The following is an 18,916-nucleotide window of genomic DNA, read 5'->3' as shown; positions in this document are numbered from 1 at the left end:
TTGCAGAGAAGGAAGAACAAGGTATTGTGCATCAGATCGGGTCTGGACTGGGATTCAAAATGGGCACTGGCATTTCAAGTACCTACAGACCCAAACAGTCCCCCACCAGCCCACAACTGTCTATGGCCTCTTACAGCAGCCTTCTAGCATATGCCACAAATTGCCATAACTCACAAATTGCCAGTCTGGGCCTGCAATGTATAGTATGGCCCCATGGAGTCATGATGTGAACATTGTGAGCCAGTCTGGGATTACTTTCAGAGACAGAAGCAAGTAAGGTGGCCAAAGTCTGCAGTTGAACTGTGGCAATTCTCCAGGATGCTTGGAATAACTTAACAGAAGGTGTACCTAAGAGACCTGCTGCTGTGATAAAACAGAGGGTAGTCACACCCACGTTCAGTACATTCAGCATGTTTTCATAGCAGAGAGATGCCACACTGGTTTCCATAAAAAAGGCATTTCCTTAATTCGGAGTCTAATATAGTCTGGAGACTAGTTTGGAATGTCAGCACTAAGAAGGGTAAGATCTGCTCTCAGGAAAACAGATTTTTTTTTTTTAAAGGTAGATTTTTATTTATTTAAAAAACAAATAAAAAATTACATTAATAACAAAAAGGAAACAAAAATTAGACAAAAACGTACCCAAAGCAATTATCAAAAAGGAATGTTTAGTTCCTATGTCAAATGTACAAAATCAAATTACTGTTTGTACTTCTTATTTTGTATAGTATCAAGTCACCTGCTTGTTTCTTTCCCATATTGTGAAATGTAAATGGAGTGTTTTGCATTGGGAGCAGATGTGTTCCATCTTAAATAAAACAATTCTGTGTCTAATCTGGTCTTTCCATTCTTTCGCTGCCTATCTCATCATGATCAGGAAAAACAGATTTTTACTCCCATGGTGGAACTATCCTTATAGTTGTGGGTTTTACACCTTTGTGAAAGTTCTTGATAAGCTGAGAAAGAGAAGTCTGAAATGAAAGTTTCCCAAGTACTAAAATCGTTTTGGGGCTCAGAGTAAAGGTGGCCAAACACGGAGAGATCTGCTCGTTTGGCGATGTCGGCAAACGAGCGGATCTCTCCCCGATATGCCCACCTTTAGGTGGACAATTTCAGGCTGATCCGATCGTGGGCCCTAGGGCCCAACGATCAGATCCTAACGAATGGTAACGGGCGGTCGGATCGCGGGACCGCATCAACTAACAGATGCGGCCGCGATCCGACGGGATTTTTAGCCCCGCGATCAACATCTGGCCAACAATCGTGGAAGCCCGTCGGAGGGCCCCATACACTTGGTCTGTCGGCAGCTTTTATCGGCCCGTGTATGGCCACCTTAAGAAATACCAAAGTTGATAAAAATATAGGAGGTATTTCCTTACATGGCAGTGCAATCTGTATGTGGCAAATATCCACAATACCTACTACACAAGTATCTGCATACCCCTGCTACATTTAAAACAACAAAGCAAAATGTTCTGAGCAACAGACTGAACCACAATGAGCTTCCATTGACTCACAGGGACCATTTACAACCCCCAAAAGAGTGGTCATTGAACCACTCCCTCACCTTGTCCCATTGTGAAGTGATGGGTTCTGGGAATTGAAGTCCCACTGCTTTACATGGCAGGAACAACACAAATTCTCCAGAGGGACTTCAAGTCCCAGAAGAGCCAGCAGTGCCTGAGGTACTGAGAACATTACACAACAAATCAGACTTCTTTGGTGCAAATCTGGACTAAAGGCATCACTGCAAAGTATATATCAAACAACTTTATTTATACAGGAATAACAGTAAAAGAACATAAAAACCATAATGGATTATAGACAATTTAGTTATTCAACAAGATTTTAAGCAGGTCAGTTATATAGAGTTTACAAGGATAAAAAGCAAAACAAAAACAGGCATAAAAGACATGCAAAAATGAACAAGAAACAAATGAAATGCTCTGGTGCTGGCTGATAAAATGCAGTGATATATTGCTTGTGAAAGTGTATTTCTTAATTACTATTTCTAAATTAAACTTACATCTTCAAAAAAAAAAAAAGATTATGTTGCCATTCAAGGGTACATTTCCCTAACAATAAAGGTCCAATGAAAGGGGTCACATAGCACATCAGCATCAAAAATCATTTGCTCTTAGGGGCCTATTTATCGAGCAGTGTAAAAACAAGCTTGCGAGTTTATCATGGTGTGTAATGAATGTGAACTGGCTTCAAAATTCTGGAGTAAAGAAAAATTTGCACCAATTCTAGCATTTTTTTTCTTGCCTTATCGTAAGCCTAAATAAGAAAATGACTAGAAATGCAGTATTTTATATATAATCATATATATGATACATACTGTAATACATACTGAAGTTACTGTAACAGCCCAAAGTTTCAGCAGCCCTACAATTTTAATAATTCAAACCTTCATTGTACACAGGAACCCACCATCTTGGATCCTGCTAGGCCATGCACATGCTCAGTGTGATCTGGGCTACGATCGAGAAGCTTCAGGGGTCAAAGATCAACACCATAGCAGAGAGCATAGTCAATTCTAATACATAATGCACTGGTTCCTGTGCTGTTATGTAATGTGGATCTGAACTAATTACTAATTAGCCTTGTATTGTAACTTTTACGTTCAACATATACTGTATATTGTGCATTTTTTCCTAAACTTAAAGCAGCCCAGAACACGTGCAGTGGGTCAGCAGAAAACAAGATGGGGAGCAACTGGGAGCATCTTTGGAGGCACAGATCTTTACTGCTAAAGGGCCATGTTGGCTGGTACAGAAGCTGTAAGGTGTAGCATTTCTAGCATCATTCTTTAGCCTATGACTAAGGACTAGTTGAGTCCGAAACGCATCAGGCAATGATGCGTCTACAGATGCACCTCATATCAACACAGCTTGATAAATAGCTATTTTATTTTACACCATTACTTTGGTGTAAAATATTTTACACAGTTTGATAAATAGGTCCCTTAATGTACATCATGTAGAAGTCTTCAGCCGTGACTGTGGGCATAGCTAAAAAACTATGGGCCTCTGTGTAAACTTTGGTTTAGGGTACAATGGTTTTAAGCCCACACCTTCTATCCACCTATAAACCCTATTTCCTGCACGTGGAGTTAGACTAATACTCCCATCAAACTATTATATTTCTGTGTTGAAAGATGGAATCATTTATTTGGATGGGGTTCCCTTCACGTCCCAGGACCCTTTTGGTTACAAAGCTTGTAGCTATGCCCCTGGCCATGGCCTGCATCTGCACTTGTATTCAAAATAATCCTACACACACATAGATGGCTTGTTACTAAATGTAGTGTACCCCAAGACTGAAAAAATCTAAGAAGAAATATGTTGCTTAAAGGAGCACTCCTGCCTGGTACATCATTCCCAAGCCACATTCACACAGACCACTCTAATAGCTGGGAACAAAAAAAAAACAAACAAAAAAAAAAAAAAAGAGATGCTGACCACCCCATGAAATTACTGTCCAGAACTTGGCACCAGCAGTACTGGAATCATCACATACCTAGATTCTATGGAGATCTATATTCATGTATTGTCACTGTTACAACAGCTTTTTTACTTTATATTTCCCATTCCTTAGCATTCAAATGGGGGGCTGGGGATTCAGATCATGGATATTTGTATAAGTGCCCTCATGGAGATCTTTGTGTCAAACCAAGGGCCTTTCATTTCACCCCTTTCATTTCATTGTCTCTCCCACGATAAACTGTGATTTAGTTCCTGCTTGCGTATAACAAAGCATAAAACAAAATCTTCCCAGTTTGTTATGAAGATGGCCGTCGACCATAGGATAGGCTATTTCCTTAATAATACCACTGTACCCTTTATATTGCTACATGGTAACAATGGTAACTGCCCGTTAAAGGCATATAGGTAAGGTACTCCCAACTTGTCGGTGTAAGTGAAGCTTAAGTATCACATGACAGAACCAATGTTATTAGGTTTATTTGCTAATAAAGAACTTTAGAAGTAAAAACAAGGAACAGAATGTTTGCCTTATTAAAATAAACTAATGTTATGTGTGGTTTCTATAGAATATGTATTTGGGAAAGATCTGCTTCAGCAGCTTGTGTTATATTCCACCATATTTTTTAAAAAGAAAGCAAATAAAAAGTCGGTTTCCTTTTATGCATAATCCACTCCAAACGTCTCCTGGGAGGCGTATACCATGTACAGGAAACCATCTTCATCCTTTTCTCGTTCATACACCTCAGATATAGGAGTGGATACGCTCACCATGCTGTGGCCATTTACTAGCAGAAAGAAAGCCTGATTGGAGTTGAGCTGTAGGCGGCGCCTGTGATGAAGGGAAACAGAATAGTGTTCATTAAACCTGCTAAAGAGAACAGATAACCAGCCTATTCTTGGAATGTGGGATGAAACGAAAGACAAAAAAAGGAAAACATTCAGATTCCTTGCAGATGGAGCTGGTGCAGAAAAACTCTTCTGTGCCCTGCAGGACTCTGTGGCTCTACCTATATTGCCAGCGCACTTGAAGAACTATAGAGGTTGTTGGCACAACATCTTTTATAACCCGCTTTGCTTTAGTTGGTTCATGCCTTAAAGGGGTTGTTCAACTTTCAGTTAACTTTTAGTATGACGTAGAGCGTGATATTCTGATACCATTTGCAATTGGTTTTCATTTTTTATTATTTGTGGTTTTTGAGTTATTTAGCTTTTTATTCAGCAACTCTCCAGTTTGCAATTTCAGCCATCTGGTTGCTAGGGTCCTAATCAGCCTAGCAACCATGCATTGATTTCAATAAGAGACTGGATTATGAATAGGAGAGGCTTAAATAGGAAGATGAGAAATAAAAAGTAGCAAAATAATAAATATGTAGTCTTACAGAGCATATGTTTTTTAGATGGAGTCAGCGACGCCCGTTTGAAAGCTGGAAAGAGTCAGAAGAAGAAGGCAAATAACTCAAAAGCGATTAAAAAGAAAAAATGAAGGCCAATTGAAAAGTTGCTTAGAATTAGCCATTATATAACATACTAAAAGTTAACCTAAAGGTGAACCACCCCTTTAAAGAAGCTAACCAAAGTGTTCAGTAAAACTTTTGTCAGAGTAGCTAAACTTTTAATTAGGGATGCACTGAATCTTGCTTTCAAGGGTTTGGCCAAATGCCCGAATCCATGGGTATGGATTCAGCCAAATACCGAACCAAATCCAAATCCTTGTTCTGCACCTGAAAAGCTGAAGCACAGGCGCAAATAATTGATGCCCAGTTATACAGTTCTATATATATATATATATATATATATATATATATATATATATATATATATATATATATATATATATATATATATATATATATATATATATATATATATATATATATATATATATATATATATTATAGTGAACAAAGTACCCCCTCTTGTAAAATATAAGAATATTATTATTATTAAGTTACCGAGGAGTTTCATGACCATATAAAAACACAAGGCCGCAGGTAACTTCTAATAGCCTCATATTTTGCAACTGAGTGTACTTTATTTATTATAATACACAAGTTTCAGTGAGTCATGTGACAGAAACTCACCGTTTATAACAGATGACATCAGAACTCACCGTTTATAAGGATATCATTTACAAAATATTCATGGCTTTTGTGTATTATAAGATTATATCATTATTATCCGAAATGCAGCACTCATTATGTAACGAAATTGCCCCTAAGCCTACCTTTTGGCCTTTAAGCAAATTTAAAATTCTGTGCTAGAGCACTGTTTCTGTCACTTACTCAAGGCACATAGAGGTTATCGATCCGTAAAAAATACCAGACACACAATGGCAAGTGTAGCGGGGGTGACCCCTGCACGTTTATTACGTCAAATGTAACGTTTCATCTGACGTAATAAACGTGCAGGGGTCACCCCCGCTACACTTGCCATTGTGTGTCTGGTATCTTTTATGGATCTATAACCTATGTGCCTTGAGTAAGTGACAGAAACAGTCACTGTCTGGTATCTTTTACGGATCTTCAAGTAGGAGAGGCGCCGACCTCTCTAACCAGCACGGGGCTTAAAGGAGAAGGAAACCCCCAGGGCGCTAAACCCCTCCCCCCTCCCCTGTGCTGCCCCCCCTCCCTCCTCCCCCCTGGCCTACCTGTCCCCCTGGGCAAATGCCCCTAACTTTTTACTCACCCCTCTGCGCAGGTCCTGTCCACGGAGTACGCAGTCGCCATCTTCTCCCACGCGCGTCTTCTTCCTGCTCTGATCGGCGTTTTCTGGCGCATGCGCAGTAGGAACAGGTACCGGTACGGCTCTACTGCGCATGCGCCGAATGTCACGAAGTGAAATCGGAAAACTTTGTGACATTCGGCGCATGCGCAGTAGAGCCGTACCGGTACCTGTTCCTACTGCGCATGCGCCAGAAAACGCCGATCAGAGCAGGAAGAAGACGAGCGTGGGAGAAGATGGCGACTGCGTACTCCGTGGACAGGACCTGCGCAGAGGGGTGAGTAAAAAGTTAGGGGCATTTGCCCAGGGGGACAGGTAGGCCAGGGGGGAGGAGGGAGGGGGGGCAGCACAGGGGAGGGGGGGAGGGGTTTAGCGCCCTGGGGGTTTCCTTCTCCTTTAAACAAAAGGAGAGGAGGGGGAAAGAGGAACAGTGTGGATCACATAGAGATTATAAACACTGCTGCTTTCCTACTAATAACAGTAACAGACCCATGTCCCATAAGCCTTAAAGGGGTTGTTCACTTTTAAGTTAACTTTTATTAAGTTATAGAATAGCCAATTGTAAGCAATTTTCAAATGGCTTTCATTTTTTCTTTTTATTGTCTTTGAATTATTTGCCTTCCTCTTCTGATTCTTTCCAGCTTTCAAATGGGGGTCACTGTGCCCATCTACAAAAACAAATGCTCTATAAGGCTACAAATTTATAGTTATTGCTACTTTTAATTACTCTTCTTTTTATTCAGACACTTTCTTATTCCTATTCCGGTCTCTTATTCATATAAATGCATAGTTGTTAGGTAATTAGGACCCTAGCAACTAGAAATTGCAAACTAGAGAGCTGCTGATTGAAAAGCTAAATAACTTAAACACCACAAATAATACAAAATTAAAACCAATTGCAAATTATCTCAGAATATCACTCTCTACATCATACTAAAAGTTAATCTAAAGGTGAACAATCCCTTTAAGACAGATATTCCAAAGAAGGGGAGAACATTCTAACAAAATGAAGAAGGAAACACAAATTGCTGGCTTCTATATGAAACAATGGCATCCGGGACCAGTAAGAAGTTCTTACTCCCTTACCTGATAATTTTAATAAGTTCACTCATGTTGACGTGATCAGGGACCAGGAATTTGGTTTTATCGAGGACTGGCAGTTGCTTCTCCCCCTTGTATCTCTCAATGATGACCTGCAGGGTAGCAAATTGGAAGAAAAACTATAAGCTTCAAGTGTGAAGTGCAAAAGATTAACACAGGGCAAATAAAGTGCATCAATGGTAATGCTCCAACGCAGAAAGAGGGATTTATAGAGAAGTCATCTGCAGATCTCCAACTGCTAGTGTACTACAACTCTCAGAATCCCAGTAATAGCTAGTGGCTATAAAGGCTGCAATTCCATACACATGTATCTGCTATTTCGTCACTTTGGATTACTAGTATCTGCTGACCCATTCACTAATATGTCTGTTATAAAGGAAACATTGGGTATGGGGGTTAGAAATGCCTTTAACAGGAATGCCTTCCATCTGCGTGTGTGATGCTGAAAAGAAGGCCAATGTAGTAATGTACACTTGGGAAGGCAGTTCAAAATCAAACAAACCATAACATAACATGATTACGTGAGACTGAGGTAGTTTGCTAAAACTGTTCCCTGAGGTGCCATACATGCCCAGTGGTGGGGAATTAGGGATGAAACCAGCCAAATAAAATCTAAGCATGTATAGTATAGTGACCTTTAGGTTAATGGCGCATGTTGCCGTTTTGAGGACTTTAAGATTAACGTAAAGGAATACTATACCCCCCCCCGTACAATGTAGGTCTCTATAGAAAAGAAATTGCATAAAACCGCTCATATGTAAAACCCTGCTTCATGTAAACAAATCATTTTCATAATAATATACTTTTTAGAAGAATGTGCCATTAGGTAATCCTAAATAGAAAATTTAGAGCCATCCCCCGGGATCGTACGATTCACAGTGCACACAAACAAACTATACATGTTAGGTCACATGAGCCAATTAACAAGACAAAGGGGCAAATTTACTAAAGGGAAGTAACTAAGAGAGATAGATACATAGATAGACTCTACCGGTACTTCGCTTCCTAACACCTGGCGAATTTGCACTCTGGATGTAGCTACGCAAATTCACTAAGATGCGGATTTTACTGAACGTAACGTTACCTCTTGCGCCAGACTTGCCTTCGCCACCTCAGACCAGACAAAGTGCAATAGATTACATAGGAGTTCTCTTTCTTTCGCGTAGTAACGCTAGTGCAACTTCGCTGCTTAAGTATTCATTTTGGGGGTATAGTTTTCTTTTAAGTAGCCCAAAACCATGAAGTCAGAGCACCAAAATCAGCCACCTGACTGAAATGTTAGTCTATTGCAGTGATCCCCAACCAGTAGCTCGTGAGCAACATGTTGCTTAAAGGAACAGTAACGTCAAAAAATAAAAGTGTTTTAAAGTAATGAAAATATAATTTAGTGTTGCTGTGCACTGGTAAAACTGATGTGTTTGCTTCAGAAACACTACTATTATTTATATAAATAAGCTGCTGTGTAACAATGGGGGCAGCCATTTAAAGGAGAAAAGGCTCAGGTTACACTGCAGATAGCAAACAAGCTCTGTCTGTCTAATAGTTTTATCTGTTATCCATTAGTTAACCTGTGCCATTTAGCAGTTTTTCAATTTCCACCATTGCTCCACAGTAGCTTGTTTATATGAACTATAGTAGTGTTTCTGAAGCAAACAGATCCGTTTAACCAGTGCAGGGCAACAGTACATGATATTTTCATTACTTTAAAACACTTACATTTTTTGGTGTTACTGTTCCTTTAAAAACGCCTTGGATGTCGCTCCCAGTGGCCTCAAAGCAGGTGCTTATTTTTCCAATTCCTGGTTTGAAGACAAGTTTTAGTTGCATAAAAAGTGTCCGAAACAGCCCCATATGTCATTATTCTTGCGGTTTTTCAATTACACACAGACATATATGTCTCCTTTAAGTTCATCTTAATTCAGACAGGGGTGCTGCGCCAATGAGGCAAGTTGTGTCCCACTAGGTACTCCTGGTACTGGCAGAATTTCCGTTTTTTAAACCGGAATTTTGGCTTTTCTAGCGCATAGAGTGCAATTATGTTCTCTGCGCTAGCATCCTGGCCCTCCCTGCCGCCCTAATGGATCGTGAATAAAGTACCCCCTATTGTAAAATATAAGGATATTATAAGTTACAGAGGAGTTCTATGACCATGTAAAAGCAGAAGGTCAAATGCTAAATGTTTTTATACAGGTCATTTGAACTCTGAGGTGACTTTTAATATCTTCATATTTTGCTACTGGGGGTACTTTATTTATTTTAATACATAAGTTTCATGTGACAGAAATGACATCACTAAGCTCCGGTTATAACTGATGACATCACTAAGCACCATTTATATAGTGCATAAAGTACCCCCCCCTTGTAAATTATAAGGATATTATAAGTTACCGAGGAGTTTCATGACCATATAAAAACACGAGGCCCGAAGGCCGAGTGTTTTTATACAGGTCATGGAACCCCGAGGTAACTTCTAATATCCTCATATTTTGCAACTGGGGGTACTTTATTTATTATAATAAACAAATTTCAGTGAGTCATGTGACAGAAATGACATCAGAACTCACCGTTTATAAGGATATAATTTATAAGATATTCATGGCTTTTGTGTATTATAAGGTTATAAATAGATGACTTTCCAGTGATACATATTAGATCACATTATGTAGTTGTTATTGCAATTAAATATAGTCACTTTACATTCCATACGATTCTTAGGTGTTGCTGCAGCAGTGACAGATTTGCAACGTTTGTTTACTGCCTGTCATCCTACACAACACACGTGTGCTTGGCAGAGTAAGGGTGACAATTGGCATGCAGTTGTGCAGACTTGTGACGGCAGATTACTCACTGGAATTTTTGTTGGATGTTGTTCCCTGATGAGTCTCACGTCTTCCACTCTTTGCTCTGATGGGAAAAAAACGTTTTGCCTTTAGCCATAAGGAACAAATAAACATGCTATACTTGTTCACTAGTATCAGTTAATTAACAAAGGCAATAATTACCATGATCCACAGAAAAGTAAACACAATGGATATGGTGCAAAAGTAAAGTATCTTATGTATTCCCTCTAGGAACAGAGTTGCGATTGACAAGAAGCCGACAAAAAAGGTGAGTTTGGGGGCAGGCCACGGGCTTTTGTTAGGTGTATTACAAATTAACCGGCAGCTACATTGCTGGTAATACCAGCCCCGGCCTTGGCAGGTGTTTTTTCCGGCTAGGCCGGTAAAATACCGGCAGGGTGGCAACCCTACTCCTGCATAGTTCATTACCCCCCGAAAGTGTCCCGAATACATTGCACACGTATTGGTTCAGAGTAAACGAAGCCGGCCCGCACATCTCTAATACAAGCTAACTGTGAAACCTCTGAACTTGACATTCTTAAAGGAACAGTAACACCACAAAATTAAAGCATTTTAAAATAATTAATATATAATGTACTATTGCTCTGCATTGCTAAAAGATATGTGTTTGCTTCAGATACACTACTTTAGTGTATATAAATAAGTTGCAGTGTAGCCACGGGGGCAGCCATTTAAGATGAAAAATTAGAAAAGGCACTGGTTACTTAACAGATAACTGATATAGATATAGCTCTGCAATAGAATAATAATAGAATACAATGGTATTGTCCAGTGTGCATCTGTTAATTGCTATGTAAACTGAGCCTTGAATGGCTGTTTATTTACAACAATCACATGCTCAGTGGGTTCTGAGCTGCTGTTGAGAAGCTAATCTTAGGGGTCATCACAAATGGCCAAGCAGATAATTAGGTTGATTTGTAAAATAAGCTGATGCTACAGGGCTGATTATTAAATTATGATGCTAGTTGCAATGGTTTCTGTGCTGCCATGTAGTAATTATCTGTATTAATGATTAATCAGTCTTATATTGTGACATTTCTATTCTATGTGTACAGGTATGGGACCTGTTATCCAGAATGCTCGGGACTTTTAGTTTTCCGGATAACGGATCTTTCCGTAATTTGGGTCTTCATGCCTTAAGTCTACTAGAAATTAATTTTAACATTAAATAACCCCAATAGGCTGGTTTTGCTTCCAATAAGGATTAATTATATCTTAGTTGGGATCAAGTACAAGCTACTGTTTTATTATTACAGAGAAAAAGGAAATCATTTTTAAAAATTTGGATTATTTGGATAAAATGGAGTTTATGGGAGACAGCCATTCCGTAATTAGGAGCTTTCCGGATATCGGGTTTCCGGATAAGGGATCCTATACCTGTACTGTATATTGTGAGTGAATACCTAAGCTCAGTAAGTGACAGCAGCACAGAGCATGTGCAGTGAATCAGCAGAAAAGAAGATGGGGAGCTACTGGGGCATCTTTGGAGACACAGATCAAATTCTATAGTTAGCATAGATATGAGTAGTTAAATATAATTTATGTGGGGGTATGGAGGGGTCAGTGTATGGATGATGGGTTTCATTTAGAGGGGTTGATGGACTTTGGTATTTTTTCATTTTAACTATGTAACTATGTAATTGTTTGCATATTCACACTGCCATGGCTCTTCCATGTTACCCACTGCTGACCTATACAATAGGTAGAAGGTTCCAGACCCAGAAATGCTTATCTTGGCAATAGGGATTTGTTGGAAACAAACAAAAAAGATAAACATCCCCTTTAATCCATTTACGTCTGTGACAAACCCCCCATGGATGCACTTTGTAGGCATGGAGGGACACAGCTGCCAGGGATCAGGAAGTCTGTACAGAAGGAGTGATCAGGCCACCCGTCCCTACCCAAGGGAATATTATCACGTCTTGTCTCCGGTGTTTCTTGCTACACACTTGGCTAAATAACATGTTTCTATTTACACAATACCTCTCTGAAATGATTCAAATCCCAAGGATACGCAAGAACATGTTAATGTGTCACCTGCTGCTGTAATAAATGGGGTTGTGTCATTCCTCTCTTCCTCCATCTGACTAGAAAGTGTGCTCATTAAATCTTAATGCTTTTCTGCTCTTTTCTTTTTTGTGTGTGTGTGTGTCTAAAGGGATTATTCCTCTGAGGGAGGTTTCATAATTTATATGGCTGTGAGGTAGTTTGCTATACCATTCAAAAAGCCACAATTTTGCATAAAAGATTGCCTTCTAGGTTTTATGATTTATTTGTAAATGAAAAATGTAAACTTGATAACCTATTTTACTGTAACTCAAATAACTTTAATAAACATGTACAATAAATATCACAAATAGAAAGTCATGTGACAATCACGTCTGTTTTAGTATAATAATGCCTAAGGAAACAGATCATGAGATGCCACTCATTGTTTTGGCAGGTTGTGAAATCGGGTTTTACTCTTCTGGTTTATGCTAGTAGTTCCTGTGGTGCTGAAAAATAATTACATTTCCTCCTCCACCCCCCTTGTTGGGTTGGTGTTACTGTTCCTTTAAGAGGGCCACATGGGACATAACTGTTCAGCGAGGTTGCAATTGATCCTTTGTATTCAGCTCAGATTCAAAAGCAACAATTATGACCCACGTGCCCCCCCCCCTCAAGTCACTGATTGGTTACTGCCTGGTAACCAATCAGTGGAAACCAAGAGAGCTGAAAAGCAGGAAGTAGTGTTCTGGCTATCATGTTATACATCCAGTCACTCAAGCCTTTATACATTACATTTAGACTAAATATATTGAAAAAAAAAAATTTTGCACAGCCCATCGAATTACCCAGTTTTATTTTTAAACTGAGTAATTCCTTTAAAGAGAAAAAGACATTCATTTTGAAAAATGTGGATGATCTGGATAAACTGGAGTTTATGGGAGATGGCCATTCCATAATTCAGAGCTTTCTGTATAACAAACCCCATACCTGTACTAGGAAAGTAGCTGCACTGTATATGTTTCCCCACCAGCAACTCACATCTTAGCTGGTGGGAAGGAAACAATGAACATTTTGCTGCCCACAGTAGCCAAGATTAATTGTAGGTGACAAAATGTCCTGTGTGGCATTGCCCTTAAGCATGAATGATTCAAATTACTATTTGTACGTGTAGTAATTAATATAATCTCCGCAGCTGTCCAATTGGGTATGGCCCTTCAGTAAATATTTGTAAACTCCAGCCAGCTAAATTGGATGGCTTTGTATGAAATCATGAATGCACACTAATCCTGCTCCCAGACACTTGCATAGGTTCTAACTGGCCCCTTGTAAGGAATATTGTGGACAGAATCAAAATAGAAGTTGCTGTAATAAGTATTATGCTGTGTTAGAAAACAATGGTAGACGTCACTACAGACAACTTCTAATATATCATATCCAGGTATCTCATTTTTCCTTCTAATGTTCACTATTTTAGTAAACAAAGACCTATCGCAAACTGTCTCAGAATATCTGCCTCTTTAAGTGTCATTCTAAGGCTATACATGTTCACCTCCTTATAAATGAATGATGATAAAGCACCAGCACTCTGAAACATGAACCAACAGGATTGCCACACTGAATGGGGGGTTGTAGGGCCCATGGATGAGGTGAAGGATTTGGTAGGGAAGATACTGGCTTGTCAGAGACGCTGACGCTGAGTTTCCATGTATGTGGAGTGGCTTATCCAAATCAAACACTACTCACTCCATTCATACAAAAAAAACAAAGAACTCCCTGTGTTGACAGAACATTTCCTCGCATTAACACTTTTACAACCAACTGGTAACAATGCAATTTACCAAAAGAAACACTTTTGAGAAAAATCATTAACTGAAAAGCCAATGGAACCCAGATAAGATGAAGCTTATATGTGGAAAAATAGTCTAAACAAAAAGCACTAAGAGGAAGAGAAAAGGGAAGAAATTCAGTTTGTGTTTGGCAACAATATCCTGAACACAACCATCTTCAACGGCAGCCCGGGAGCCACACTACCACAAACAAAGTGCATTGAAAGCAGGGCATGCACACTCCCTCCAGCAGCACACCAGCTGAATTATACATTAATTATTACTACCATTCTCCTGGGTGTCAATGAATCAGAAGACTTTGACTTTGCCAATTGTCTAGACGCCACAATTTTCACAGCATATCTAAGATGAAAGTATCATTACTATGATAGAAACACTGCCTTAAAGGGGTGGTTCACCTTTAGGTTAACTTTCAGTATGTTATAGAATGGCTAATTCTAAGCAACTTTGCAATTGGGCTTTCACTTTTTTTATTTTTTTATAATTTTTTATTTATTTATTTGCCTACTTCTTCTCACGCTTTACAGCTTTCAAATGAGGATCAGTGACCCTATGTAAAATCAAATGCTCTGTAAGGCTATCTCCTATTAATATTCCAGTCTCTTGTTCATATGAATGCATGGTTGTTAGGGTAATTTGAACCCTAGCAACCAGACTGCAAACTGGAGAGCTGCTAAATGAAAAGCTAAATAACTCAAAAAACACTGATTATCACTACACTATCTACATCATACTATACATTAACTCAAAGGTGAACAACCCCTTTAAAAGATGCAGAATCAGCTCCTCCAATCCAGGTTGCAAGCTTATTGGTCTATGTATGTGATCATATGGACGGCCATATATGGGGCAGGTTAGAACAAAAAACTTGTCAGTCAAGGATTTTATCATCTTGATCATGTGGTCCTCTCCAAACATGTTTCCATATTCCTGCAGTATATTCCCAGCAGGGGCCAAGTGATCAGATCTAGTCAAGGGCAGAGGTAACTACGGTAAATCAGGCAAAATTCCCCCACTTGTTTGTTAACCTGCCTGTGCAGGGCCGGATTTATATAGTGGCCGCCCCTAGGCCCACTACCGTTCGTCGCCCCTGTTCCCTCCAGGGGGACAGGTGCAATGGTGATTGGCGCACGGAAAATGTAAAAAATGATTGTATCTCCAGCGCATCCCCAGTGTTTTTGCACCAATGTGGGTGTGGTTGGGCAGCATGCCGCCCCCCTAAAATCCTGCTGCCCTAGGCCCGGGCCTAGGTGGCCTTTCCACAAATCCAGGCCTGTGCCTGTGTATGTAAATCAATTAAAAATAAATAAGACCTCTTCTGCAAATGTCAAGTACGATTGTTAACTTATCATTTATTGTTAATCTTTTATTTGTTTTTCTTTTCTGTTCAAAAAGCAAAATAAAAACCTATAAAAAAAAAATAATAAATAAGGCACATTTTCATTTCCTGGTGGTTCTTTCCCTTTAAATGCGACAACACAAGAAATGCCAAATCCAATTACTTTATGGCATACATGCTAGTAAATAGAGAGGTATGCATGCGCAAATGTAAAATACAGGGAAAGTACAAAGCAAGAGCATGTGCTTATAAAACAAGCATGTGCTACTATTAAAACACAAGTTTAGTGTTTAATTTAATCTGTGTATTGCTGGTAAAACATGAAAAAAGTGGATTATTTCCAAAACCTACTTATTCTACTTCTTGTTATCTGCTATTCAAAGTAGGCCTAAAGCCTGACTAGACCTAACATGGCTGCCAGCAAAAAAGCAGTTTAATTTTATAATAATATTAGAGGTTTTCAAGCAAACGCACAGTTTTTACAAGGGCAGACTAATGTTATATCATGTTTAAATGTGTATGAAACCCTTGAATTTATCTGGTGGCACTAGATCTTTACATTTTTTTTCATTATGCAGAAAGGTTATTTTTTCTAGGTGCTAAAATTTTACTCCCTTCATGCAGAAAGATACATAGCAGACAAGCCTGAAAATCTACACAACCAACAGTATTGCCTCCAGGTCTCCCAGCCCTGAGTTTCAGTAGCATACAGGTTATGGTGTGAATAAAAGGAAAACCCCTGCATTAACCACTGCATGATGACTTCATTCAGATCAAAGGGCTACAGCTCAGAAGAGATTTAACCTTTTCACTGCCCAAAGGAGCAGCAGAATAAAAACGACACATACATTTAAATAAATTGTCTTAGTCGGGCACCTAAGTGGCTAAAGTGATTCTAATTATGTCTGATAGCTAGTACTGCTTCATTTGATACGCCTAAAGGCTAATGGCTTAGAAACAAAATTCATAAACCAACATGGAAGCCCTGGCAATAACCCAATAAAACTATGACAAAATATAACTATTCTCACAGCATGCTCTCTCAGACATGTTTGGGATATATCTGTGACATTTCCCTGCCACTGCACTGGAGGGGGTGGTATTTTGCACTTTCTACTTGAATGGTTTCTACCCAAATTTTGACTTGTCATCAACACATAAGAAAACAAAGCTTATCTCCTAAATACCAAATAATCTAACAAATATATTACAGGTTTGGGATCCGTTATCCAGAAAGCTCTGAATTACGGAATAGGCGTCTCCCATAGACTCCATTTATCCAAAAAGTCTAGATTTTAAAAAATGATTTCCTTTTTCTCTGTAATAATAAACACAGTGATGTTAAATACACTTGTACATTCGTTATTTAGAAACAAATGTTCCTTTAAAGTGATACTAACACAAAAAAACTACTTTTTAAAATATGGAAGTATATTAAAAGTTACCTATAGGTCATGTTTTTGATTGAGTAATTTTTAGTTGAAGTTTGCCAACCTGACAGTCCCATCTCAGTCTGTCAGTTAAAATGTCTAATGCTAACAGACTCCTGCTGCACAAATATGGCAGCCCCCTCATAGAGGAACATGGGGCATCAGACAGGTAATCTAAAAGCATTGGGCAAATACTTTATGGCAAAGTTATAAGTACAGTAACTTTCAAAGACAATATTATTATAGATGTAAAAAGAGTTTAATTTCTGGTGTCGGTATCTCTTTAATACTCAAAACATGTGAGCTGGAATGCTCCCACCTATAATATTAAAGGCCACTAAACCTAGAGCTCATCTTAAAGGAGAAACAAACCCCTTATTAAAAAAAAACCTAGCCCCCCCCCCACATAGACCCCCTCTCTCCTCCCCCCCCCAGCCTAGCTGCCCCCAACTTTTTACTTACCCCATGGTGCAGATTCAGGGATCGGAGTTCACGGCAGCCATCTTCCCGGGTCGTCGGTAATCTGAGACTGAGACCAGCGGAGCATGCCCAGTTGGAGCAATTACCCGGTTTGCGACAACTGCACATAAGCTGAAATGGACGGAAATTGACGAAACGCCGGAAGAAGACACGAAGACCTGGAAGATGGCTGCCGTGAACTCTGATCCCTGAATCTGCACTGAGGGGTAAGTAAAAAGTTAGGGTCATTTTCCCAGGGTAGGAGCTAGGCTGGGGGTGAGGAAGGAGAGGTGTCTACGTGGGGTAGGAGTTATTTAAAAAGGGGTTTGTTTCTCCTTTAAGAACAGAAATGGTTTATTTGTTGATCCTTACACAAAAGTATAGGAGTAGCAGCTGCACTCCTTAGTACATACAGTAAAACCTCAATATTACATTCCCTGATTTTAAGTTCTTCATTTTACATCATTTTTTTGTGGTTCCACCAATATATATAATACATAAATGCATTTCCCTGATTTTAGATCTTTTCTTTCTGAAATATGTAAAATGTGGGTTCTACTGTCAAATCAATGTGTCATGCATTCCAGTCACAGAACACTGTGCTTGGGTTTGTATTGTGCTCAGCATTACTGTGTGCAGTTGTCTGTCTAATGAAGGCAGAGGGACTGCAACTGGGAAAAGGATATTAGATGATGTGTGGTACAGTTCAACTGATCCTGATTCCCTGTTGGATTGAGTGATTTGCAGTGCCCATCCCCCAGTAGAGCCACTGCAGTGCTTGCTCTCTAGTGAAGATGATTTCATCCTGCCTCTCCATTGAGTACCATTATCCTGCAGGGCCTGGGTACAAGGCTTATTGCTCTCCCCCTGGGCTTGGGTTACACTATTCACAATGCAAATCACAAAAACAGTCTGCCATGTATGTAAATATACAGTGGGGGCAGCACATTTAACCAGCTACACCCTGCGTCTGATTGGACTGGCTCAACTCTGTCACTGGGAAAACATTAGAAAAGGATTTTACATGTTTGGCAATGTAACTAAACAAATTATTAACCCTTTAAGCGTCACCAAAGTGGGAGTAAGACACTATGCACCCGCAAAGTCTTAGTCCCTCCTTTGTTTTACTGAGGGGTTAGTCTATCCTTTAATGCTAGGCTGTCTTTCCCAGGCGCAACTTACTGACAACAACTAAAATATTCAAAAGCCCCTACCTAAACTCCTTCTTTGTTTAAAGGTCTTCTCGGAAGGCATCGTGTTGCTGTGCTGTGGAACTATCGTTCCTTCTTCCTCCTATCTCTCGGTACAGACCTGCGCTGTCTGCAGAGCTCCTCTCTGCCATCAAAAGCAAAACACTGAAACAGTGACATCATCTGTGGCGTCATATGGGAGGTTCCCAGCGCCATCTTGAGTGTGGCAGCTGCCTAGTACAGAAGTGCCGATATATTAGTGCGCTTATGATTATGGTAATGCCCAAATCTAATAACGCGATGAACAATTTATAACTTTTCTATAATTATCGGATCCCACACACAATACATGCATAATCACGAATAGCTGCATTTAACTCCCTGTCCTCGTTCATTCTTGCTTTTTAAAAGCTGATTCAAAACTGTGAAGTGTAAGAGTTTTTTTTTTCCATTTAATTTTTATTTATTGACCTGCCTAGCCCACAGGGATA

The 18,916-nt window shown here is 39.5% G+C and overlaps 1 protein-coding gene across 1 annotated transcript; it reads right to left on the bottom strand.

Annotated features, from left to right (window-relative positions):
- Positions 1-1,755: 1,755 nt before the first annotated feature.
- Positions 1,756-18,607, bottom strand: map1lc3b.L (microtubule associated protein 1 light chain 3 beta L homeolog). The gene is made up of 4 exons (XM_041590202.1): positions 18,450-18,607; positions 10,159-10,214; positions 7,296-7,402; positions 1,756-4,317 (listed from the first exon to the last, which is right to left on the bottom strand). Exons 1-4 carry the CDS (start codon positions 18,487-18,489, stop codon positions 4,146-4,148), a joined length of 375 nt encoding a protein of 124 aa, XP_041446136.1. The 5' UTR covers positions 18,490-18,607; the 3' UTR covers positions 1,756-4,145.
- Positions 18,608-18,916: the final 309 nt, after the last annotated feature.

The sequence above is a fragment of the Xenopus laevis genome, chromosome 4L, assembly GCF_017654675.1.
Source record: "Xenopus laevis strain J_2021 chromosome 4L, Xenopus_laevis_v10.1, whole genome shotgun sequence".
Lineage (NCBI taxonomy): Eukaryota > Metazoa > Chordata > Amphibia > Anura > Pipidae > Xenopus > Xenopus laevis.
This window is presented reverse-complemented; position numbering and strand designations above follow the sequence as displayed.